The 26,797-nt window shown below is 37.9% G+C and overlaps 1 protein-coding gene across 1 annotated transcript in view; it reads right to left on the reverse strand.

Moving 5' to 3' along the window:
* dchs1a (dachsous cadherin-related 1a) overlaps nucleotides 1-24,390 on the reverse strand; it is a 116,462-nt gene extending 92,072 nt beyond the window's left edge. The window contains exons 1-2 of the mRNA XM_056271967.1: nucleotides 24,058-24,390; nucleotides 6,727-8,535 (exon numbers count right to left, since the gene is read on the reverse strand). Of these exons, the coding sequence (XP_056127942.1) occupies nucleotides 6,727-8,514 (1,788 nt within the window). The 5' untranslated portion in view covers nucleotides 8,515-8,535; nucleotides 24,058-24,390. The remainder of the gene's footprint in view (nucleotides 1-6,726; nucleotides 8,536-24,057) is intronic.
* Between the last annotated feature and the right edge of the window lie 2,407 nt (nucleotides 24,391-26,797).

The raw sequence follows: 26,797 nt of genomic DNA on the forward strand, positions 1-26,797 counted from the left end.
TAAATAGATGCCACACAGACATTTAACAATTGGTAAACTCCAACTCCAGCTGCTGGTTTGAGGCTTCCCTCCAACTGCTCAGACACCACTTTCCCTCTAGAGATGATGCTTGCATTTTCCTTTCCCTCTTTTCTATCTCTCTGTCTCTCATCCATCACTATTTTCACAGAAACTTGGCGGTGATCTTTAGAGGTGCTGCTCACCTGCTAACTAGACCATCTAATACAAGCAGGACGGACACTCACCACCTAAACAGCACTACCATGATTCCAGATGTGAGCATTGGACCCCCAAAACCTTAGTAAAATCCTGTCCCTCAGCAGCCATAGGCTTCAAGAAAAATCAGATATGAAAGGAAAAACTACTGCAAATCACACTGGCATCAGGTTTAGTGGTACTCAGTAGACCTTAGTCTCTGGGTAGACAGCATATTTAACTTGATGTCAACAAGTCTGTGAGGGACAGAAATATAGTTTGTTCAATTGGCTGTAAAAATTCTGGCCAATACGGACAGGTCGATAATTATTTTCATGTTATGGCTGAGAACTAATAAAAAATAATGGTTTTAAATGCTACACGTAAGCATCACAACATTATAATGTACAGTATAAAAAATGTATTCATTTAGATATTTGCTCAATATTACATTAAACTTTCATTAAATTATTAGTTTTTAGAGATGAACTAAGTTTGCGTTAAAACTAGACTTTAACTAGACGTTAAAAAGAACCATAAGACAGTACAACGATTTGAACGGTACTCCTATCCCTCACAGCCTCATTTTCATTTGTGTCAAACTAAATATGGTGTCTACCCTCACTAAGGGCTAAAGCCTGACAGTGAATACCAAACAAATATAATGAAAACACAGAACAAACCACAAAACAATGAAAGACTTACTATTCAAAAATCGCTAATACCAAAACCATCACATAGTCCACAAGTCTGTCTTCTCCTTCTTTCTTTCTGTTGTCTTACCACAGACACACATCCTAAATTTGTCACTGTTAAGCAGTGCACTTGAGCACTTTTCTTCACACCCTAGTAAGTCACACATTTCCCCCCCTGCTACAGTTGGACAGATGCATTGGATTTGAATTGATGGGCTCTGCGTGCTATAAAAACATAGGCAGTTGCCTCAAGTGGAGCAACTCTGACCTGGACACCCACAAAATGTCCAGATGTGTGTCCATGTTTATATTCGCTTCAGTGCGCCCGCTTGGCCTCAAACAAAGTGCTCGAGGAAGTATTATATTTGCAAACACATTAAGTAGTGCATCTCGTTTCCTGCAATTTGGCTGCTCTGTGTAAATACAGTGCTAAACCACAGAGCCAGGGTAGCAGGGGTACGGCAGTTAGCGGCAGGAAAGAGAAGCACGGAGGAGAACTAAAAACAGCGGAGGCTTGGCCCAGAGCAATAGAGCTCCTGCAGAGGAGAGGACAGAAGTATGCCACCAAGACTGTCTGACTGGCTTTCCCTCTTCTTGTATTTGCTTAGCTGGTTACACTGATTGCAAGGTATGGCTGTAAACAATTGCAAACAACTAAACAGGGAGCTCAAAAGTTAATATTAGCAAAGCGACATTCAACAACATGAAGAAGAGCACTTGGAACTGTTCGATGGGCCATTTTTTTCTGTTTACGAAAAAGCATCTACAAAACTTGCAAATATTTGGAGGCTACTTGTAATTGTTTAAAAAATGCCTTGTTTAACCTGCATTTTAGCTATGTGCAAAATTGCAGCATTATATACACACAATAAATATCAAAACAAAAACAAAAAAAGCATGAAAATATAAACAATCCAACAAATATTGAATCAAAAAAGCATAATACAGAAAGCAAAACATTTGATAAAAAATTTTAAAAACTAATTTCAGAAAAAAATATATAAATTGGTCAATAACTAGTTGACCGTTGTGTTTCATCATTATCGCATTTAAGCAAATAAACTGCATTCAAATGCGTCAATTCAATATGAATTTCTTTATTCTTAACAAAACGACTCTATAAATAGTAAACTTCTATAACCAAAAGTGGTCATGTTGAGCTCTCCTGGCATTTTCTACTCAGTTTAAGAAATTGTATCCCAAAAAAAATAACAAATACGGTTGCTATGATTCTTTTATTGAAGGCCATTGTAAAAAAGAGCACAAACTATGCAAAGTTGTCTGGCATCAAACCAGACAAGAGAAATGATCGCCTTTTGTGTGCACTGAAGCAGTGTGACCAAGTCATTTGAAAAGTGGAGAATGGCTTTTGGAGACTAGTGGAAAAAGGCAGCATCTAAGGCATATTCTGAAACAAAAAAACTGGACATCTGATCAAGAGAAAAATGCCATATGGTAGTGTGTATGCAGCTTAATGAGGCATGCAGACATCCACTCCTCCTCAGACCAGGAACCAGGTCCATGCAAAGGCCTGCTGAGCTTCGCTTGTTGATGTTTTGAGTCTCGCATTCAAAGAAGAAAAACCAAAGAAGAGTCAGTGAGTAAAAGCACAGCAGTAACATCAATGTAAATTTGTTCCAAGCATAAATCTTGATGCAATAGGCTACAACAAAATAGATTACATTTAAAAAATATATATAAAATATTTATAGCATTTAACAACTTTTGACCATATTCCTTCAATGCATATATGTATTGAGTAATGAGTATTCCTTTAGAGTGCCTAAAGACAATATGTCAAATTAATGTAAGGCCAATACTGTGAAGATTCAGAAACAGACACACACACACAAATAGATATATAAATAGATAATAAAAAGGCCTTATTGTATGTCCTCTTTATGTTTGTTTATATGTTTCGTAGTCCGGCTGCATTATGGATCTGCACCGTGTTCCGCTAATTGGTGTGTAAAATAATCAGGTATCAGGAAATATCAGGTTTTTGGGGGGGCAGATGCTGTCAGTATTCGGAAACCTCTTTCTGCCTCTGACATTTCAACAAGTTGGGTGATTTAATGTCTAAAGATGCAGGAAAAAAGGCACAGCTGGAGTGCACTTGTCTGATGCTGTGATATGAGTAATTTGCCCCAAACTGTCCCGGACACGAATACACCTTGGCAATGAAGCAGAGAGATTTAGTGCTGCCCTTGAACAAAGAAAGCCCTGCAAGTGTATTTTTTAAAGCACAGGGGCAATCAAAGACTGTGGAAGATAAATGGAACAATATCAGTGATGTCTTTTCAAGGACATTGCAGGACTTGGAGTTCACTTCCAGCAGAGACTTGCCAAGAAACGACTGAGACAGGAAACGTCTTTGAGGCTAAAGGGAAAACTGATAGACGCACAAGTTGTCGTCAGAGCTCTGAAACGGGCAAATGCCAAAATATTTTGGTTTGGCTCAAATATTCGGACTCTCAAGTTCTTAAAGGGCCTTCAGTGTTGACAGATCTCTCTAAGAAGGATTGGGGGTGGTGTGGTTGTACTGACACCTTCTTAATGAGCTGTGAAGTTAGATCAGATAAGAAGCTGTGGAGGCACACAGCTCCCCATGAGGAAGGAAGAACATCCCTAAAAGTCAAGTTAACTTTTGCCATTACACCTTTTTAGATGACTAGGGCTGAGAAATCAAAAATCAAATCAAATCAAGAAATCAAAAATCAAATCAATACTTTTTTAGGCTCTTTTACAAAAAGTGCAAGGAAAAATAATGACCAAACAAAAAGTGCAAATGCAATCAAATCATTGCAATCATAATATTGTTTAATTTTATAACACCTGCAAAATCACTGCTTATATATTGTAAATAAATATTCAATATATCTCCCAGCCCTACTGCGCATGAGAACAGTACTGTTTGCTTGAGCCCATATCAAAGAAAAATAGAGCAACAAGCACAAAGATGAGTGTTTCAATGAAAAAAAAGAAAAATGGCTTTAGAAATAAAATGCAGCGCTAACAAGACTATGCTAACTGATGATTGTTCAAGGCGTTCAATGAATCTGAATGGGACAAAGGCCTTTCCTGCCTTATTGTGCTGTGGAGACCTGTGGAGCAACCACACTCCATCTTTTTCACAGCTCTCTCAATTCAAATCATAAAGAAAAAGGAGACTTGACTAGATGTACCAATTATGCAGCTGCCTCACACAGAGTGAAAAACTGTCGTCATCCCGGTGGTGAACATGTCCAAGACCGCAGTTGGAGTGTGTTGTGAATAGCCTAAAAAAGTGAAGTGTCCTTGCAGAAGACAAAACAGCAGCTGAGCTCAAGCCATTCTTACGCATGTACCAAAGAGAACCCTTTCATCTGGGTCCTCCATTACAGCTCCAAACTTTCCAAACGGTTAGAGGGTTCACAATATCAAACAAAAGCAGGGATGGGATTTGGAATGATACCAGCTGGGGGGAGCAATATTTAGGTATTAATAAATTACCTCGATTGATGAAATGACTGTTGAAAAAAGTTTACAAAAGTTTGTAAACTTTGTTTGTAGTAATTAGTACAGCACAAAACATAAGAACATATTCTACGTGATATAATAAATAAAAAGAAAAACTAGCATACTAACTAAAATAAGATAAAAATAGCAACAAAAATAATTTTAGTTTTGGATACACAATATATTATAAAAATGTATAATGCGCCTCCATTAAACATGAAAATGCTACTAGATACAAATAACACTAGAAAGTGCTGAGAAATTTAAAATGTAAACATTTTTGAATGATACCAGTTAGCACATTAACTTTGGCAACCCTAAAATTCTGAAACTAAAATAAATAGTAAACATTCTGAAAGTATAAAACTATAAAACTAACAATGATATCATGAAAACTAGTGAAAAGTAACTTGAGGAGACTAATTTAAAATAAAATGAAATAAAATTAACTAAAACTGACTTGATAAAAACATTTATTAAAATTATAAACTATAAAAACCCTGCCCAACCCAACACTGATTATCAACTTAGTTGTATGCCTTATAAATAATAGAGTAATAATTGAAAGCAGGGTTTTGGCCATTTTAAGAATTTAGTAACATGTCTTATAATTTTAGACACCCTTGATTCCAATGCCACAAGTCTTTTGCATGTTATCTTTGCGGTTAAAACAAAACTGGAGAGAGTAGCTAGAGTTTTCACACTACAAAGAGTGGAAATTCCACCAAAAGAGAAATAAAACCAATTTCTCCAATTCCTCAGCCCAACGGCAGTGACGCACAAGCAAAGTGACAAAAATTTTAAATGTAGTAAACCGCCAGTGCCAGTACAAATTAAACTAATCACGCTCTGCTGAGGGATACACTGGAAAAAATGAAATCAAGTACGGTTCAGATGTTAAATGAATGATCACAATAGACCCATTGTAATGGCATTTGGACAGAAGCTTTGATTCAGAAAAAGGGAGGCGGTGGGAACTCTGCGCACAGGGATCTCTGATGAAGGGAAAAAAGCAACTCATCAAGTGCCGTGCTGTGATGCTTGGATGTGGATTTGGCAGTGATTTCTGCAGTCTGTGCATCATCAAACTCCCAACTGCTCTTGAGTGGCATGCCAGCTCCCATCTACAGCAGTCGTTTGTGCCACAGCCTGAGAGACAGTTGGATTGGACCTCGTCCTTGGCAAGTTTGCTTTGATGGTTGTAAGGATAGACTTAGTAACTCCTTATATTGTTCTTATGTTGAAAACTCAAGTCTTTTCGCAACTGTCTGTGAACCATTAGCACTCATTGAATGAGGATGAAAACTGACAGCAAGACGGGAGCCACAATCAGATTTGATTTGCACTTGATTTGTAGACCTGAGTGCTGCTGATCCGATTCCTAATTCCGAACTTAAGTAATACCACTATAAACTTCTAATTTTACTCCCAGACCTCCCACTTGACCCTATGCAGCTCCTATTCCCACTCTGTAGCAGAAAGCAGTCAGTCAGTCCCAAAATCTCTCCCAGGCACGATCCTCCCTCTCTCCGGAGAAACCCCAGGGCCAAGTTCCCGTCTGCTGGGCCCTCTGTCAGCTCGCTGGAGTGTGTCTCAACCCCCGCCAGCACAAATCCACCACAGAGAAAGCATTAATGTGCCTTCACTTGATATGTGACCATGTGAAATTACACATTTTGATTTACTAGGAAATGTATTACGAGCTTTGTATTTGCCTGTGGAGAAACTTATTAGAAAAACACTTTGAAGTCCCTGTACAGACATTGATAAAACGCAGAATGTGCCTTTTATAGTAAGCAGACAACAGGGACTAAGAATTCTTGGCCAGATGAGACCAAAGTCCAAACCTCAACTGACCCCTCACACTTTATCCAATGTCATTTTCACATGAAAAGTCAGGTTGTGAATCTAGAACCGGTTCTTTGTAAATACCAGTACCAGAATTATTTTGCCTTTAAATGTGCACTTATCTGAATCACCTTATGCAATACAGAAAAACCATTGAGAAGTGTAAGTAAGAACAGCTAGTAAAAAACAATCTCCCACAGCCTGAGGACAAGAGAGTAACTCCCTACTGAAGTAGTCCAACCCAAACAAAGCTTACTTAAGCTCACTCTTCAATATCTTACAATTCATGATGCTGGTTTCCAAGTCAATTTCCTAAAACGACTGTTTCCATTTACTTATTTTACACACTGTAAAAGAGCACTCTAGCAATATGTCTTAAATATACACAAGTCATTCCACATTGGGGGTTTCACACAGGTCAAAGCCCCAACATTTGGCATATTAATCAATACAAATTAAGCATTTGAAGACAAAGAAATGATAGTCCTACCTCCATGAAACAGGTCCCTGCTGCGGCGTTCTCCTTGATGGATGCATTGTAGAACTTGCTGGCAAACACAGGTTCGTTATCATTAATATCCTGTAGGATCACTTTGACCACAGCTGTAGAAGACAGTGGCGGTCGACCCCTGTCATTGGCAACAACAGTTACACTCGGTATAGGGTCAGTTTCATAATCTAGCTGGGTCAGGGTGGTGACAATACCAGTAATTGTGTCAACACTGAACCAATCTGAATGAGTTCCTTCAGTCTGTAGGATGTTGTACTGAACATCCCCGTTGGGTCCCTGGTCTTTGTCCCGTGCTGTAACCTGTACAACAAAACTTCCCGGAAAGGCCACCTCTGGAATAACCTGGGTGTATTCCTGCTGGTCAAACAAAGGTGGGTTGTCATTAACATCTGTGACTTGAATGGTAAATGAAGACTCTGCCCGTAACGGAGGGGTGCCAGAATCTGTGGCCATGACTCGGAGTTCATAGTGGTCTTGCTCCTCACGATCAAGTATCTTATCCACGCAGATGAGATAAATTATGCTGTCCTTGGTGGTCAAAGCAAACTTTCCATCGCCCCCCTCCAAAGATACATTCACATTGGCATATTCTCCATAATCAGGGTCCGTGACTGAAATCCTAGCCACATACTGTCCCGGCTGTGCTCCTTCAGAGATGTGTGGAGAACCATCCTCACTGAGGAAGATGATGGTCATGGTGGGCTGGTTGTCGTTGTAGTCTCGCACCTGGATGGTCACAAAGGCGTTGGTGATCTCTGGTTGACTGGCATTGTCCCGAGCCTGTATCACAAGCTCATGAACTCTTCTCATCTCAAAATCCAAAGGCTTGTTCACAGTGATAACTCCAGTTCGAGAGTCAATGACAAAGTAGCGATCAGGATCACTCTGTCTTCTGTTGATGTCATAGAGAACCAACCCATTGTCACCTTCATCGGCATCTGAAGCAAACACCTGCAGTATATTGTTCCCAGGTTGAAGGTTCTCGGAGATCATTGCATGGTAACGACTCTGGTTGAAGACTGGGGCGTTGTCGTTGATGTCCTGCACAGTCACGTCCAGGATCATCTGTCCTGTCCTCTTGGGTGAACCACCATCAAATGCTTCCAAGAGTAGAGTGTACGAAGATCTTGTCTCTCTGTCCAAAACCGCATTGACCACCAAATCCAAGTAAAGGACTTTGTTTGATCCTCGTTTGGTTTCAAGAAGAAAAGCTTGTCCTACATTTCCATCTGTTATGATGTAACCTTGCGTAGTGAGCTGGTCCTCATCTGCATCCACAGCCGGATCAAGAGGAAACTTGGTGCCTATGGTTGTCTGCTCTGGGATTTTAAAGGTGGCTCTTTTTCTGGGGAACACTGGTGCGTGATCATTGATGTCATTGACTAAGATGGTGACTTCTACTGTTATACCGGTCATGGTGACTGCTATGAAGCTGTAACGGTCCCGTACTTCTCGGTCCAAGACCTTTGCTGTTTTTATGATCCCTGTACTCTCGTCGATATCCAGATCAGTGCCAACACCTGTACCCTGATGATCTGAGATGAAATAGTGGGTTGCAATCATGTCAGGTGGGAGGCCAGCACTGATGTCACCTACTACAGTTCCTGCAGGCTGTTCCTCATCTAGTTGGAGCTGCAATGTCCCTGGCGCCATAGATGATTGGATGGTCATGAGGTGTAGTGCCACATAGAGAATCACCAATATCCACCACTTCAAAGTCCTGTTTTGATGCAATGGATCCATAATTGTCCTTCCTTCTCTCTTCATTGAAAATTCTTCTTAAAAAACCTGACAGGACGAATGGAAAAGGACATTAGTTAGAGAAACAAAGATAAGTGAACTAAGAGAAAGCAGTCCAACATTATCAAAAAAAGAAGCATGCATTACAGAAAGATGGATTACACAAGCAGGCTCGGTTACAGTTATGACAAGAATGCTTAAGTGGCTTTCCACATGTTGCATGGGTTCTCTTTTTAATAATGCAGCAGCACACCATGTGCACACATTGTTCCTGCATTTTACTGTCAGCTAATAAGTCAAGACGTTATTGCTACAACTTATGCGCGAAGCTTCTCTAGTCTGTACTAAAATGAAAAGAAATTCAAAGTCTTATTGTTTTAGTCATAGTTTGTGTCTTTTGATGAACATATCCTTTGAATTGAGTTAATATTTCATCCTGTTATATTGATTATTTTAGTAAATTTTGGCATGTATGTTAGAGAGATCCAAGCTTGAAACCCTCATTGAAATACTCAGTACATCAAAATAGAGACTGTGGCTAACATGAGCCCCCCTTTTTAGTAAAACTATACAACTGCAACCCACATTGATGCAAAAGAGAGCCAAGAGTACCCTTTAAAGCCAACTCAGTTTTAACCCTGTCATATATTAATGCCAACACTAATGCACAAAATGAAGCTAGAAAAACGCTGGTGGGCCAATTCTAATATATTAAAACCACAAAGGTCTCCTCTGAGTGTTCCTCCAGCTCCTTTTTAAATTAGCAATTCCTCATCCATAAAATTGTAGCTTGTGGACCTGCAAACTATGACGACCTTATTGCTGAAATTATGAAACAAAATCTTTTATAGATGATTCCTGGAGTAGGATCTTTCTGGGTCCAAATGAATTATAAACATTCTGTAAGACACAGCTTAAATATGTATGCTTGTTAGAGGAACTTGACTCATCTAGGCCAGCTTTTCAAGTATTAAGGATCTGCAAAGCAGAAAGGAGATGAAATTTCGAAAGTTATGAGAGAGCTTATTATCCGAGGAATAATGAACTGAGTGGTTTTCTGGTTCCTTTTGTGGAATAAAAGTACTACAGGAAAATTGTATTCACATCCAAAGGTACAACTGAAGCCCATATTTGACTGCCTTTGACTAAATCTCTTGAAACAACACTGTAAATCACACTGACCCGCTTTATTTACAAAAGCAAGCTAGACAGAGGTTACCAGTGCCTTTTAGATTTAAACAAACACATTATGGACTGTATGCAGACTCATTTTCAAAAGCTGCATAATTTCAAGCTACTGTGTGTGTATAGAGTATATATATATATATATATATATATATATATATATATATATATATATATAAACTGTTCATGTTTTCATTTTGTCCTCATGTATATATATATATATATATATATATACATACATATATATATATATATATATATATATATATATATATATATACATATATATATATATATATAGAGGCATGATGACAAAATGAAAACATGAGCAGTTTTAAGATGAGCCTGTCACCATCTGCATTACTACCAAAAGCCACAAAATTCAATTTCAGGCAAAGGGAAAAAATCATGTCATTCTCAATCACTTCAAAAGAAAAATAACTTCACAATAAAATTCTTTACTATAAACCACAGAATTTCACGTTTTCATAAAGTAAATAAAAACAGATTCACAGGAAATACGTTTGCTCTGTCATACTGTAGGAATCAGAGAGGCTCCCTCCGGTGGTGGACTCCAGCTATATATTTTTTCCCTTCTGCAAAATTCTAATGCTAATTCTTTTCACTCTCTACCCCACAGGGTATTTGTTTTAAGTAGGCAAGTATTTCTCAATGTGTGTGTAGGTTTAACTCGATTAATTTCAGAATAACTGGTGGTGTTGAATCTTGCACACAGCTGCACATGTGGTTAATCTAAAATGTGAGTGAATGAGTCTGATGATGCAGGTGTCCATATAAAAGTGCGTGTAAGCGCCAGTGTGTGTGAGTCAGATCAGTGCGTGCTGTGCGCCTCATTGCGGTAGACTGTCAAGTCTGTGGTAGTGACAGTGTGTGTGTGTGTGTGCCTGAGCGACGGAGCAGACCAGGAGGGCTCCACACAGTCTGCCCTGCACCCTCTCTGGCTTTGCTGCATTGTAATTGGGGTCTGCTGGAAGCCTGCCCTGTGCATATGGGAATCCAAAGCTAATTTCAGTCTGTCAGCATCACAGGGACTGAGAAACACACACACACAAGCAGGAACACTCTCATATGTTTAAGAAAGTACAGGCAAGCACACACACACACACACACACACACACACACACACACACAATACCTCCAACGTAGATTATGTGCACCAAACCTCTAAATACAACGACCATAAGTCTTTGTGTGTGTGTGGTCTGGGTAAACCCTACGTTATGGGGACAAAATATCCCCACAAAGATGGCAATATCCGAAATCCCTGTCCTTGTGGGGAAATTTTTTGGTCCCCATGAGAAAAAGAGCTTATAAATCATCAAGTGATGTATTTTGAAAAGCTACAAATGCAGAAAGTTAGCTATGATGGATAGGTTTAGGGTTATAATACAGTTTGTACAGTATAAAAATCATGTCTATGAAATATCCCCATAATACATAAAAACCCAACGTGTGTGTGTGTGTGTGTGTGTGTGTGTGTGTGTGTGTGTGTGTGTGTGTGTGTGTGTGTGTGTGTGTGTGTGTGTGTGTGTGTGTGTGTGTGTGTGTGTGTGTGTGTGTGTGTGTGTATTTTTATGTATAGCCTATGTTAACATAATATGTGAATTCGGTAACACTTTATTTTAAGGTGCTTGTAATAAGCAGTAATTAACAGTTAATAAGACACTTATAAGACCTTATAAGATGCATATAAGATGCATATAAGCATTAACTAATTATAATAAATAAATTAAATTAAATAATACATTTCTCAAGTATCAATACATTGCACTTTTAGAACAGCCGAACAAACATAAATGGTAACACAAACTCCCAGGCCCTTAAAAGTTGACCTTCCCAAGAGGGAGTAGTTTCCCTGATCTCTTCAGGGCCTGGACCTTTAATTAACCCTTATATGAAGTAGTTAATGCTTATATGCATCTTATATGCATCTTATAAGGTCTTATAAGTGTCTTATTAACTGTTAATTACTGCTTATTACAAGCACCTTAAAATAAAGTGTTACTGTGAATTCTATTTAATTTTGTTTAATATGTGAATTTTATTTATTAGGCCTAAATAATTGACAGAATATATTTTAAACACACTGTACATATTCACTGAGGTTTCAAAATTAAAAATTTGACTGTGAACAAAAATATTATGATTTGTTCTCCAGACAGTCCAAAACATTGTCAAAGGCTGAAAGCAAGTTACACAGATGTGTTCAATGGGCACTGCCACTTTTACTAACGGCTGGAGCAGACCTCCAAAGGGCTGGACATGTACCACAGCAAACGAACCTAGACAACTGCTATTTTGTCCAAGATAAGTTTCTTATTCTTGCATTTAATGCCTCTGAATCCAAGGGTATTTCTCTCTCCTCATAAATCTAAATATAAAGGTTGACTATAACATATTATTCATAAACCATATTTATAGTAAGGTGCATACAGATCAAACCATTCAAGACGTTGGCCATACAGTATATCTTAATATTTTGCTACTTTTATAATAGCATGTTAGAGGTGTTACATCACTGTTTCTGACTTTCCATCTTTGGGCATCTTTCCAGCGTTCTGGGTCATATGTTTAACCCAGACCACTTAATATGATAAAGGGCTCATGGTTTAATTATAGAAAATGGCCCATTTGAAGAAAAAAGAAAACACTTTGTGTGAAAGGCACAGTCTATCCCTTGACACAATCTGACACAGATGAAGTGAAAACAAGTCTGCCCTATCTAATTTAAAGAATGCCCACAATTACATTTAATAATGGTCTCCAAGCTGTTCACACCTGCTGATTCCAAGCACCTCAGGGCAGTTTTGTACTTTTTTTTTTTTTTAAATAATCTTCCATTCCAAAGAAGAGAAGATAGCAGGTTTGTGGGTCTCTAGACCACTAATATTTCTGACCAAGTGTTGCAGCCTTCCTCCATTAGCCAGAACTTGCATTCCACACAACAGTTCCAAAGATCTGACAGAGCAGAAAACTGGAGTTAAACAATCCCAAAGAAGCTGCTCTGTTAAACGCTGAAACCACTTTGGCCAAGACGCTGGGGATGAAAACAACCACAGCTGGCCAGACCAACACTGATCATCTATCACTCGATGTCCAAAACGTTTTCCCAACCAGTGGAAGACGTCCACGTTGCTCACGACACCTCAAACAACACTCACGCTGGAAGACTGTAATGACTGCAAACACGGCTTTAAAGAATTATGTTTTTTCTAAAGTTCATTTTGGTTAGATTGAGAGGGCGAATGAGGTAAAGACAATACATTGGCCCCTTCAGTGTAAATGATGAGTGAGAAAAGGCCCTGAAAGCCAAAAAGACCTAAAAAAAAGAAACCCTAAGCAGCCATAAAGTAACACCATCAATCTCAACATTGGGCAACTCAAATATTTCCATTTTAAAGCATGTTTAGTGCTGGGCCAAATTAACTTAACGTTGACTATCATTTGATCTCAAGCAAACATGCTGTCACACTGGGATTATTTTCCTAATATTTTTTTGCTTTTACAAGATAACCAAAAGAAATCAAAGAAAACAACCAACCTGGCCAATCGTGATCAATTCCAATACAACTTCTGGGTGTTTGAGCAAATCACTCAGATCCAGTGAAACTTGGCAAGAGAAGCCTCATGTTGAAGCACTTATCCACAATAATGGAGTATCTTAAAGATCTGCAAACACCACCCACGCACACACTGCGCCTATAACTAGGGTTGGGAACCAAGAACCGATTCTTATTCAGAACCGGATCCTTATAAAACAATGATAATAATAATTCAGGAACCGACTCCCGAACGAATGACTCTTTTTAGTTCATAAAATACAAATAGCGCAACCTGTGTAGTCTGATTAAAAAACTAATAAGTCTAATGAGTTGATTCTTTGTTGAAGCCAAAATCATACAGCAGAACCAGTACACTCCAATGGGGGTACAAATGAGGTTTTTTTTTTTTTCAAAAAGTTTACTTTTTTTAATACATTTGTGTGCAAATATCTATTCCTTGCAAATACTATAAGAATTGTGAATATAACCAGAATCATTAAGGCAAATCAAAAAGATTTATTTGTGGCGGCCGCCATTGCGCTCAAACAAACTAAAATCAGAAGTGCGATAAGGCTTTGTGTCCTTTTCAAAAGACTGTCAGTTTGCGCTGCGCAAAGAGAAGTGTGCACTTCCCTCACGTGATCAGCTCGGCGTCTCAGTTCACAGTGAATGAATGCAGTGAACTCTATCTGTGCATGTGCTGAGTTTAGCGTGCATTTGGAAACACAGCAGGCACCAGTTACGCATTATTTTCACATTCGCATAGTTGACGATTGCAGCATTTCACTAGATTTGTAATGAGTGGCGTTTGTAAACTTGTTTTACGCCAAAATAAAAGCTTGACTTTTGACGGCAGTTTCCGTTAAATTAAAAGCTCACGTGTTTAACTCTTTCAAGTATAGAAATTTGGACAAAATTAATTATGAAAGTTTTATTTATTTTTCAGTGCATTTGTTTTACAATATATGGCTATCACAGTCATAATAATAATAATAATAAGTTATTCCTTATTATTCCTATGTAGTGTAATCAGAGGTGGGTAGAGTATCCAAAAATTGTACTCAAGTAAAAGTACAAGTACTTATAGAAATATTTACTCAAAGTAAAAGTAAAAGTAAAAGTAATAATCTTAAAAGTTACTAGAGTAAGAGTAAAAAAGTATCCAATGAAAAAACTACTCAAGTAGTTAGTTACTAGTTACTTTGGATCACATAGGCCTATATATATATATATATATATATATATATATATATATATATATATATATATATAACATGATATTATTTAGATATTTTTTCATTTAAATGACTAAAATTCTGATAATTAGATAAGCTATCTTTGCAAAAACAGAAGAGACAAACATTATTTCTGTATATCTGTATATTATATCTATAGCCCGAAAACCATTGCCTGTCCTTTGGTTTGTATAATAGTATAATAACGTATACAACTACATTAGACAATGTCGGAATAAAGTGACTCTATGGAGTTTTGCATTCAAATGTAAAGGGATGGCAGTCATGTCATGCCCAACACAAACAACGATCAAATGCAAGGATCTTCTTCTGTCTGTTCTCCAAAATGTATTTAAATGTAGGCTATATTTATGAAAGCATCTTTAAACTGGTTAACTGTGTCTAATAAGGCAGGCAAAGGCATTGGTTTTCAAGTCGAGTTCGCACGCCACTGCGCAATACACACATTGTGTGTGTACACTACACACATTCATAAACTGGACGATGGTAGCTTATTTAATGTATAACTATAAAGTAATGTATATGTCCAAAAAAAGGGTAATGTCATACTTTGTAGTAGTGCTATATGGAATAATAATCTGTTTGGTTGTAAAATGTACCTGAATGAAATCGAATGTATCGTCTTGTGGAATAATTCATTCACAGACAGCTTACGAAGTAACATACGAAGATGTTCAACTAATAAAGATCTTCATCGCTGGCAAAAAATATGATGCATTTGCAGATTTACTTTCTAGACTGTAGGCCTACTGTAGACTGTGGATCGCCACTTCATACAACGCTCTTGATGTTCTTAAATCTTCCTGTTACGACTCCGAGACGATTCAGTGCGTGCAGGAAACTGAACCGATCATTCAAACTGATTCGCGAACCGATTTAGACATATCTGCCCAACTTGTTTGATGAAGTCTTTGAACAGAATCGACTCAAAAGAGTGATTCATTTGTGAATTGAGCATCGCTCATGCCCAGAAAAAAGAGAGAGCGCGCGCTTAGAATAAACTACGCTTTTAACAACATATTGCATTCAAATAAAGTAACGAGAGGAACATCGCCCAACGTAACGAAGTAAAAGTACTGTTTTTTCATTAGAAATGTACTCGAGTTAAAGTAAAAGTACCCACAATTAAATCTACTCTTAAAAGTACAAATTTTCCCAAAAAATACTCAAGTAAATGTAACGAAGTAAATGTACTTCGTTACTACCCACCTCTGAGTGTAATGTAGACTAGACTGATACAATTTCACAACTAAAAAGAGGTTTGAGACTCCTTTAAAGTTCAGGTACAAGTCAATTACTTTTTCTTTGTTCAATTTGCACACTGAATATGGGTTGGAGCTCTTAATTTTGAACTACCAAAGTGCACCAGATTGATGAATTTAAATTTTTGCCTTTAAAATTTACTAAATTTTCAGACAGGGGGGCATGCCTCCAGACCCCCCTAGAGGAACCAAGGTAGGGGTGGGCGATATGAGCAAAAATTCATATCACAATATTTTTCACTGTCCGGACGATATTGCTATTATATTGCGATATGAGAGAAAAAAATTGGAATCACATTTTAGTACACCTTAGTTAAATTACAGGCAAAATATGTATTTTAACCCAATAACTAGAAAAAGGTGAAGGATTTAATTGGACATAGACCTGAAAAATCTTTTTTTTTATTGTGCCATTGTTTTTCTCAAAAAGTGCAAACGTGCAAATTGAGGTAGGCCTGAATTCACTTATCTCTTTCCACTTTTTATTTTGCGGGGGTCGTTAATAATTCGTAAGATGAGTAACGCTGGAGTTTGGTTTATTGAATACGTTGTAATCAATAAATATGAAATAGAGTGATTTCAGAGAGGTTTGACACTTAGGCCTAATTGAAGACAACATTATGTTAACTGAGAAGTTTTTGTATACTGACCAAAAGAGAGAATTTAATTGTTGTTTTTATTTATATTGTTGTCCATTTATCGAACTTCCATACCTAGTAATTATATATTACTATGTATCAATTTACTAATGCTCGGACACACGCGGTCTCTCTCGCTGTCGCTTGCGGAGTTCGCTTCGCTTTTATCGCCTTTTATCCAGTCCGGCGCCTCATAGACAGACGCTGTGTGTGTGTGCGTGTGCGAGAGGCGCGTGTGTGACAAGACGGAGTGATACACTGTCACAGTGACAGAGAACGAATACACTGCGTGTTTTAAATAGCGTAAAAAATAATAATAATAACGAAACGCATTATATGGCGGCCGGTGTTGATTCTGTGCATAGATATGGATTCTGTGGCGCACAGCCACAAATTAGTCTGTGAGTGGTGGGAAACACTGGACTGTTACCATGCTCTCAGTGTTTGATTATTAATGCCTGTGCATCATGCGAGTTGGACACAAGAGGAAAAGGTTAAGTCGCAAAATCCATATCATGGTACCACATAATACCGGTAGTCACTTTCATACCGGTATAGCGCCCACCCCTAAGGTCCACCCACCACAGATTCACAAAATCCTGTGGGAAACTGCATTTTGCGCCACCATCCCTTTACCTTTACTCAATGGTTGAGCTGATCCCACGTTCTCAGTACAGTAGTCCAACATAAGCCATGGTAGATGTGCACCACAGGAGCTGGTGGGAAAGAAGAAAACCACCTGCAGGCCTCAGATACGTGCACTGCTAATCTACATCATATACATTTGTGCCATGGAAAAAAAAAACAAGGCCCTATCAGCCGTGGTTTGGCCAGCATTTAGGATGTTCTGGCTTCAGGGGACCATCTTTTTCCCACACTCTCCAACCTGCTGAGTGTGTTTGTGGAAATGTTTGTGGAAGAGGTCTGCGCGCTGAAGAAAACAAAGAACCACACGTGCTGCTGGGTCCTTTGAACATGACACCAGCTGATACAGCTTCGGTTACGGTGCGAAATTGGAAACATCTGGCTGCAGCAAGCGGATGAGTTCAGTACAGAGTTTATGAAATTCACTGTGTGTAGTTTTAACTGAACACAGACTGTACCATCCCATTTGCGGATAATTTCAAAGAGAGGTATAGTGTCCGGTATGCCTGTTGCCATATGGAGAACCATATATATTTGAGTTGTTGTACCCACAGTCAAACAAATCCATATCAGGTTGGGACGTACAAGGCATAGCCGCAATATTTTGTCTTCCTCTCTCCCTCTGGAGATTCAAGTTACGCCTATTACAAATGCTATTTTGACAGTTATCCATTTTATGTTTATGTACCATCTTAGGCTAATGGTGCGTTCACGTGCTATGGTAATTATGGTAAATACCAAAAGCCGACGTGGAAAATGCACATGAACACCCCCTCATGTGGTATTTTCCACTGGGCAGCTCGTAGAATATTTTGATGCACGAGTTGCCGAGATGAGATTACCTTTGACCTTTTCAAAATGGCGGAGAGCAACGCGAGAGTCGTGAATGGTAAAATATGTACTATTCATGATCTAGAAAATATACAGCATATTATTTACCGTTTGAGTTTTGATAAATCATTTTCTTGCTGTAGCAGGCGACTTAAGCAATCTAAAATAGTTTTAGCTAAATAACAGGTCTGGATCTCCATCTTTTTACCACATTACGACAACAAAAGCACTTGAACTAAACACACTGGTAAATACCAGTTCACAAGTGGAAAATATCATATTTTCCATAGCACGTGAACACACCATTAGTCTTTGTCGCTTGGAAAGACAGCTACAAAATACATTGTCATCAGATTTTTTTGCACTGATTTTGGAGGCTAATCTGCAGAATTCCACAGAAATCAACACGAAACAACATTCACAAACCTGATATATTTCATGGTGAAAGTGAATTTTCAACAAGAAAAAAGCATTATGAATTAATTAGACAATCATATGAAGTCATAATAAATCATAAGAGATGGCCTATAAGAAGTTGGGTTGTGTATCTTTGTAATTCTGTTGATTTGACTCTGAATCATTACAGAAAACATGTCAGCCATGTATTAGACTTGGCCCTAGAAAGTACAAAACCATAAATTATTGCAATAAATTATTTATCAAAGGAATAGTTCACCGTAAAATAAAATTTAAGTCATAATTTACTCATCCTGGTGTTGTTCTATTGGCATATGTCCTTCTTTCCTTTATGGACCATACAATGAGAATTTTTATTTAAAATGTATCGCTCACGCTCATCCATATAATGGCAGAACAGCGACCAGCATCAAGCTTTTTAAAAAAGACGCAAAAGTATCACAGAATGATCCCATGCGACACGTGCTGTAGGCTATATTCCAAGTGTTCTGAGGGTATACGGTAGGGTTTGGAGAAAAAGTAACTTTTTGTACATTAAAGAAATATAATGTATTATTTAATGAAATTCCTGACCTTGGCCATTGGTCTTTTGTGCACGGCTATGGTCCCAAAAAAAGCTTGTGAGAAATCAAGATTATCAAACACGCGACAGGAAATACAGTCCATGTACCCATATCCTTTGTGTTTGTCGTAACAACAAGAAGTTAATGCATTCCGTTCACACCTGTCAACTGTCATTCTGAACAGACTGTCATTAGACAAATGGAATATTTACCTCAGTAAAGAAAGTGCACGGACACTTGCATTTCATGTCATGTAGGCTATTTATTAGTCTTGATTTCTCACAACTTGTGTGCTTTTTCTGGGCAAGGAGTAGTGAACTGCGGCTCTAGTGGAGTCTCATGAACGCACACGTTGCATAGCCATGAACAGAAGACCAATGGCCAAGTTAAATAATACATACAATTTCCAAATCTCCAAACCCTATCGTATACCCTCAGAACACTTGGAATATATGGCACATGTCGCATGGGATTATTCTGTGATAATTTGCATTAATAATTTTTAAAAAGCTTGATGCTGCCATGCTGGTCACTATTCACTGCCATTATATGGACCAGAGCGAACGAGACATCTTTTCTTTTTTTTTTATTCTCCTTTTGTGGTCCGAAAAAGACAAGGGATAAGGCATTAGAACAACACCAGGGTGAGTAAATGATGACTTAAAGGGGTCATATAATGCCATTTTTGTACAAGTTAATATGAATGTTTAGGGTCTAAATGAAAACTTTGTAATATACTTTTATTACAAATTCTCATTAGTATTTTAAGAAAAACACTAATTTTACCTGGTCAAAAACAGCTCTTTTTTCAGCACGCCGTTTCAGTGCATATGACTTTAAATGATAATGAGCTTCGCTCACTCCGCCCCTCTGTTCTGCTGGCGTTTTGATACAACGCACGTGGAGTGTTGCCTTGACAACAGTTGAGGGTATATTTTGGAGAAAGAATGGCAGCGGGAGTCCCTGAGGACACATCTGTGCAATCGTATCAGTTTGAACCGGAGTCGCACCCGGAACAAGATGACAGCCGCAAAGAAGTTCGAAAATTAAGGCTCGAACAGGACGTTTCTGAATGGTTGGTTAACGTAATGTCACTTTGATCTATCTTTGTATGCACTGGCAGGGTAGAGTAACTTAATGAGATGTACGAACGCTATGTGTTTACTGATGTATAGGTTAGTTCATTGACAGATTGACATTACAACTAATGGTCATGAAAAACTTTTTTTCGCGATTTGCAAAGATTAAATATAAAGGTTAATAAAACTTTTCACTTACTTCTTCTGGAGGTGCAGAAGGAACATAAATAGTTGCTACCGATTCTTTTTTCATGAGCAGCTTCTTAGCAAAACCAGCTTTAGACTGACCCTCGTTTATAAAGCAGTCTGGTGAGAAATGATTTGCGCAAACATGAACGCATTGACGTTGATCGTGGGGAATATTCCCTTCGAAAACAAAACTCAGCCACTGTGTCTTCAGCGGTTCGGATTTAGGAACAAAATGACTGTGTTCGTTATTACACCCAAGAACAGAACGCCACAATCGCTTAGACGCCATTCTGCTCCAGCGTATCAACAATGACGGACTATGATGACAGCTCGCTCAGTGCGGGTCTGTGTTGAAACGCTGCTGTCAATTAACAATCGTGGGAGGGGCGTCCGTTTTATTGACGTCACAAAAACTAACGGCTCAATTTGAGGCAGGGGAAAACATTTAAGGAGATTAAACACACATTTCAGTACAAATCAACTTGTAAAAGTGCATGTACCATTATATGACCCCTTTAAAATAATGAGTAAATGACTGACATAATTTTCATTTTAGGGTGAACTATACCTTAAATAAAAGTTGCAGGGCAGCGTTGATAAGTTTCTGTACTCTTGAATGTTTGTGTGTGCGCAGCATGATCTCCCATCTCTCTGTTTCAATGAATGTATAATTCATGCCATAATTATAAGGCATGCTAAGGGCAACAGACATGTACTGTATAACTATGCAAAATCCCAGCTACAGGTGTTCATTATCATATTACAGTTGTCATAAACTGTACACTTACTACAGTGGCAGTCCCCTTAAAAACAACCAGCAGCAGGGCACAAAGGCATTTTTTCAGTAAATACAAGAAGGTCACAAACTGACCCTACATGGCTTTATAGGACATGTGTACAGACACACCGCCCTTCAGAACCTAATGAGAAATGCAGATGAGGGGCAAGAGCCCTCTGGCATGCAATCTCTGCACACCACTCTGGAGACCAGATGCTGCAACTGCTTACGGTTTTAGAGCTCCACCAGAGACCTGTAAGGATGGGTTTAACTACACCACAGCAGAGGTACTGGAACTGTCTGATCATCAGAGAATCCTTTCCTGAGCCAAAAGCATGAGATCAAGAGTGATGTAAAGTTGTGAGTGTGTGACTGCGCAACGACCCCGCTTTTTTCCCCCCAACATCCGCATGGATCTCAGCTCACCCGAGACAGTCCGAGGTCAGGGACGGAGCTGAGAAATTAACCGATCGTCCATTGGGATGAGAGTCTGGTGACATAATCCCTGGAATGTCTTGAAAGCCCTTCAGCATTCGATCTGGTTCTGCTCTGTCTGAGGGTCAGACATCAATTCGGCTGCTATTTTCTTAGCAAACTTTATACATTTCGCTTAGTCTAGAAACTAATAAAAAATGGTTCAAGCTCTAAACCTTTCCTCAGCCCGGCTTGCTCCAGATTCAACTACACTTCCTGTCTAGCACAGTCGCCTTCTAGTTTTATCTTTGATTTATTAGATTCTCAATGTTTCATTGTGGCTGTTGAATCAAACATGTTGTTCTGATTTAAACACCATTATAAACGACCTGATGCAGTCTGCTTATTTGCGTGAGGAACACGATTCATTTTCAAGCTCATGACTTCACCTGAACAAACTGAAACATGAATTAACTTGGGGTGTGACTGACTAATCTTATGGATAGATCCCAAAACCGTGAGTGCGAACATGTGGAGTTTAGCAAACGGATGGTGATGGGCGGGTCGTTATAATCTAATAGCCTCAAAATTCAACGAGAGAGGTGGAAACAGTAGCTTTATATCTGCAGTATCGCACTGGCAACCAACGAACCAGAGAAATGGAAGTCAACTGAGCTGAATGAGTGAAAACAACCTTATTATCTTGATGAATATTAATTATTCTCATCCTCAGAGGGAGATTTGGAATGTGGTCTAGATGAACCCCAGCCAGTCACCAACACAAAAGCACAGCACTTCTCTATGGCTAACAAAAGAATTCCACTGATCAACCAATTTAAGAGGAATGTCTTGCAAGGAGAGAAAATCTATATGCTCTGCCGTGTCAACCAAGTTAAATAAATGACCACTGGACATCTGCCCCTGTTATTCTGCAACTGATTTCCTCTGAGGTCAAACACATTGCCAAAAATATAATCTGAGATACACTGGCCAAGAAAGGTCAGGCTGTGGGTGACATTAATAATACATTAAAATTGCAATTTAATTGGAAATTTTGCATGTGATATAGTGGATGCAACACTTTTATTTGTTGAATTTGAAATCAGATACATTCATTTTGTAGGGATTATTCTTTAGTTTGATAAGTAACCTTCCGTTTTCTATACACTGGAGGCGAGATTTATAAAACTCACCTCTCAAGGTATACACACAGGCTGCCACAGCTGCTCCTCTGGCATTTTATGTATTCTCTAATTCATTCTCAAAAGCAAAGAACTAAAGTTATGCAATACAAATCACCCCCTCAATGAAAATAAACGTTTGGGAGGCTTTTGCGGCCTTGCACATGGGTTACACCAATACAAGGCTAGATTAAAAACAGCAGTGCAGAATATACAAATAACTGTAGCTCAGTGGTCAAACTGCAGCAGTGAACCACAGAAAATCTCTTAACCAACCGACTTCTACTGTGTATTGTGAGTCATGGTTAAGAAATATAATAGCTCTCTTAACTTAGTATTGATATTAATATCAGCTCAGCATTATGACAGATTGTCTTAAGATTAATTGCATTGATTCATTACTAACAGTATCGGTGCAGGTCTGATTCATTCCAAGAATTTTTTTTTTTTTTGATTGCCTAACCTCCATTTCTACCCCGTCTACAAGAAACAAAAACAATGCATGCACTTCCACTTCAGAAGGATTACAATAACCATCTTACACATTTACGATAACCATACAATAACCACAATAACATGTACAATCACCATAACCATCATAAATATAAACTATAGATGCAAACAACTGACCTGAAGATGTATTAAGCACAAAAAACAAACGCAATGTACTCAAACAAACAATTTTCTCAAGTCTGAATTACAACTTCTTCCTTGACATCTCAATGATCTCACCAAAGCTTTGGATTGCACATGAAACACTGCAGTAAAACTAAATGCATGGCCATGGACTTCTAAACTTACGACAATGCTCAATAACCGCAGTGATTTCAATGTCTATTGCAATGAGAAATTCAAAAATCTGTGTTAATGTATTACAGGTACCCAACATGCACAGCGACAAAATTTGACATTATTCTATGCTTCCATTCTAGTCCACAAAGTATACACTGCAAGCGACTATGGCAAGCTGTGTTAACATGTATTCCTTAAAACTCACTAATATCTATCTTTAAGTTACTATTAATTTAATAAATACTAAGTAGTCCAATTGCACATAAAATCTTGTAATTTTTGTACTAATAAAATATTCAAATTGTTGACCGGACGTTACTATTTCCAGTAACTAATCATGAGGTCTTGTTCTTTAGTTAGCTATTCGTTATCTATAGGCCTACTCTTCTACACGATCAGGGTTTTTCCAATTTTTACCGGTTATTTTTTTTTAAGTTACAGTTGCTTTATTTAAGACTGCTATTTGTAACAGTAAAACTGGAATAGTTATGGAACAGTCTAACTGTCCAAGTTAATAAGTAGCAAGTATTGTCCAAATAGTGTCCAAATTAATAAGTGGCTTATTAGATAGATTGGGTAACTATTGGCTTATTGGGCTATTTAATACAAGACAAAATATAAGTATTAGTAATATCAAGATAGATACTAGTCAGTTTTCAGGAATAAGTGTTAAAACGGCTTGCCATAAGCGCGCGCGTGGACTAAGATGAAAGCGTTGTAGTTTTGTCGCTTAATTATGGGATTTAAATTCAATTTAAATGACCATGAAACACTTACACTCATCTGTTCGTGCTTTTCAATGAGAGAGATCCAGTCTGTTTCAACGTTCAACTGCAGGAAAACCACCCAAAAATGAAATGTCGTTTCAAAAAATCCGTTTTAGATTATATCCATCTTCCCACAAGTTAACTTTCGCGTGCCACAATAACTTCCACTAGTATATTTCCAAGTTTTTTGTATTTCCCTTGTTGTTGTCAAGCTCAGAATACGCTGCACCAGGTCAAAACGGCTCTGTCCTCCGAACTGAGCGCAGACAGGATGAAATCAGTCCGTCAGCCTCGACAACAGCATCCAACTCCAGAATCCACACTTCCAACACACGCTCCCAACCTCCTGGAGTGAAACTCGACACCAGCCGTCCCACTCCCGCGTGAATATTCATGAAGCACGTGCAAGAGCGTGGTAATAGCGTGACCTCAACGAAAGGGGGCGACAGCGAGCCAAAACATTGTGACGTGATTTGCTCAGACTTTGGTGCCACCAGTCTTTTTCAGAAGGAATTGAATGTATGTCTTCTTTAAATTTAATCTAAATTTAAATGAATTCCATCTATCTATCTATCTATCTATCTATCTATCTATCTATCTATCTATCTATCTATCTATCTATCTATCTATCTATCTATCTATCTATCTATCTATCTATCTATCTATCTATCTATCTATCCTACCTGACAAACTTTTAATTTCACTTTTAGTACTGTTTATTTGTTCAGAAATATTACCAGTGAGAATATTTTAGTTCACCTTCTGATTTATACTAATTCAAACCATGCAATCCATATTATATAATACACAGTCATGACATGACAAAAATAAACACACAAATTCAAAATATATAAGAAAAAAAAGGTGTAAAAAAAAGTAATCTTGAGAAATCTGTCATACAGGTTTGCAAATTGCGCTGTGGTCTGGGTGAGAGTGAGCGAGAGAAGGCCAAGACAACAGTCAGGTCATGTAACTTCCTCCCATCTGGTGGTTGTCTAAGAGAAGCATGCTGAACGCCCTGGAGGACGTTTACTTTCATCTGCTGCAGAGCTGGAGCCATGACCTTGAATCACTTTCTGACCCTATCAATCCTAAGAGACAACAAAAGTACAAATCACTGTCTGTTTGCATATAAATCCCTTTGACACAGATAAAGGCAAAGTACTCCTAAGGACCTTGTACTGTACAGAACCTACTCAATAGTTTCATTATGGTGCAAAACACCTTTCCAAATATTTGTATCAATACATCCATCAGAAATGTATTTTAGCCTCTTATAGGAAACCTCACTGCAGTCTTACTTGGATGATTTCCCATTCAGTATGTATTAAGAAAAAAAATCATGGAAAGTTCCATTCATCTTATTTAAACTTTAAATTGACAGATATTTTGTTCCATATACACTGTAAAAAGTGATCAGTTGACTTAACTTGACAAAAATTGAGGAAACCCGTTTGCCTACCGTAATTTTTTCAATTAAGCATTAAGTTTATTTACTTAATTTTAAGGCAACGGGTTTACTCAATTTTTTTCAAGTAAGTTAACTCATTCTATATTCTAAGTCTTTCAAGAATAAATATGCAACAAACATTGGTTGTGAATTTGTGTAAAGCCTCTTAAAGAAATAATGGTGCAGTATTTCATGTTTTATTTAAAACATGAATGTATACATAAATAGTTTGGAATCAATTAATATTTAATATTTCTCCATTACTAAAAGAGTACAAACAAACCTTGACAATGACTTGAATGCTCAGAAGCGATATGTACTGCAGTCTACGTGGTATATCAAGTGATAACGTTTAAGAGCCCATGGGATCGCAAGGCCATGCCAAAATCTAGATACAAAAATACATTAGACAGGAGATGAAGTTTTCCTGAAAAAATATACTATATAGTTTATTTATATGAAAGGAGTTTAGGGAGAAGACAGGCTTGGCAGTCAGCTAGGCTGAAAGATGAAGAAAAATCTGTCTCATACACCCTCGAGTCCAAAAAACCTGCAAATTTTCATGTGTGCTGATGGGAAAGAAAATAAAGATACAGATGCTCTTCCTTCGGCTGAGAGACATCTGACTATTATGGGGACAGGAAACAAGGTCAGAAACCTTTGTATGTTTCACTCAGTTATACTCCTTAACAATATGTTTACTTAGTGGTGATGTAACTATTATCGACACAAGGCAATAGAGCTGTTCAGTTCGTAGTTTTATAAGCTTAGGATAAGAAAATAAGTCTGTGGTTAACATTACTTCAAGAAACTTTTCTGTTTTATTCTACAGCTTACACAATCATTCAAAAGTTTGGGGTCAGACTCTTATGCTCACCAATGCTGCATTTATTTGATCAAAAATAGTTACATTTGATTTCAATTTAATATATTTGAAAATGTCATTATTCCTTTGATGACAAAGCTGAATTTTCAGCAGTCTTCAGTGTCATATAAATCATTCCAATGTTGAAAACAGTTGTGCTGCTTAATATTGTTTGTGAAAACATGCAGTTGCAACATGCTACAATAACATGTTAAATAGAAAGTTCAAAAGAATAGCATTTATTAATATTTTGTAACATTACAAATGTTTTTACAGTCACTTTTGATCAAATTAATGAAATCTCGCTCAATAAACGTACTGTTTTTCAAAAATAGAAAAAGTTGGTATACTGTTAAACAAAAGTTGCTGCCTTAAATTTTTGAGTACAATCAACTTGGATTTTTAAGTCATTTCAACTTAAATTACATTAAACTG

Source organism: Rhinichthys klamathensis, unplaced genomic scaffold (genome assembly GCF_029890125.1).
Source record: "Rhinichthys klamathensis goyatoka isolate OS25496 unplaced genomic scaffold, OSU_Roscu_1.1 h1tg000329l_1, whole genome shotgun sequence".
Classification (NCBI taxonomy): domain Eukaryota; kingdom Metazoa; phylum Chordata; class Actinopteri; order Cypriniformes; family Leuciscidae; genus Rhinichthys; species Rhinichthys klamathensis.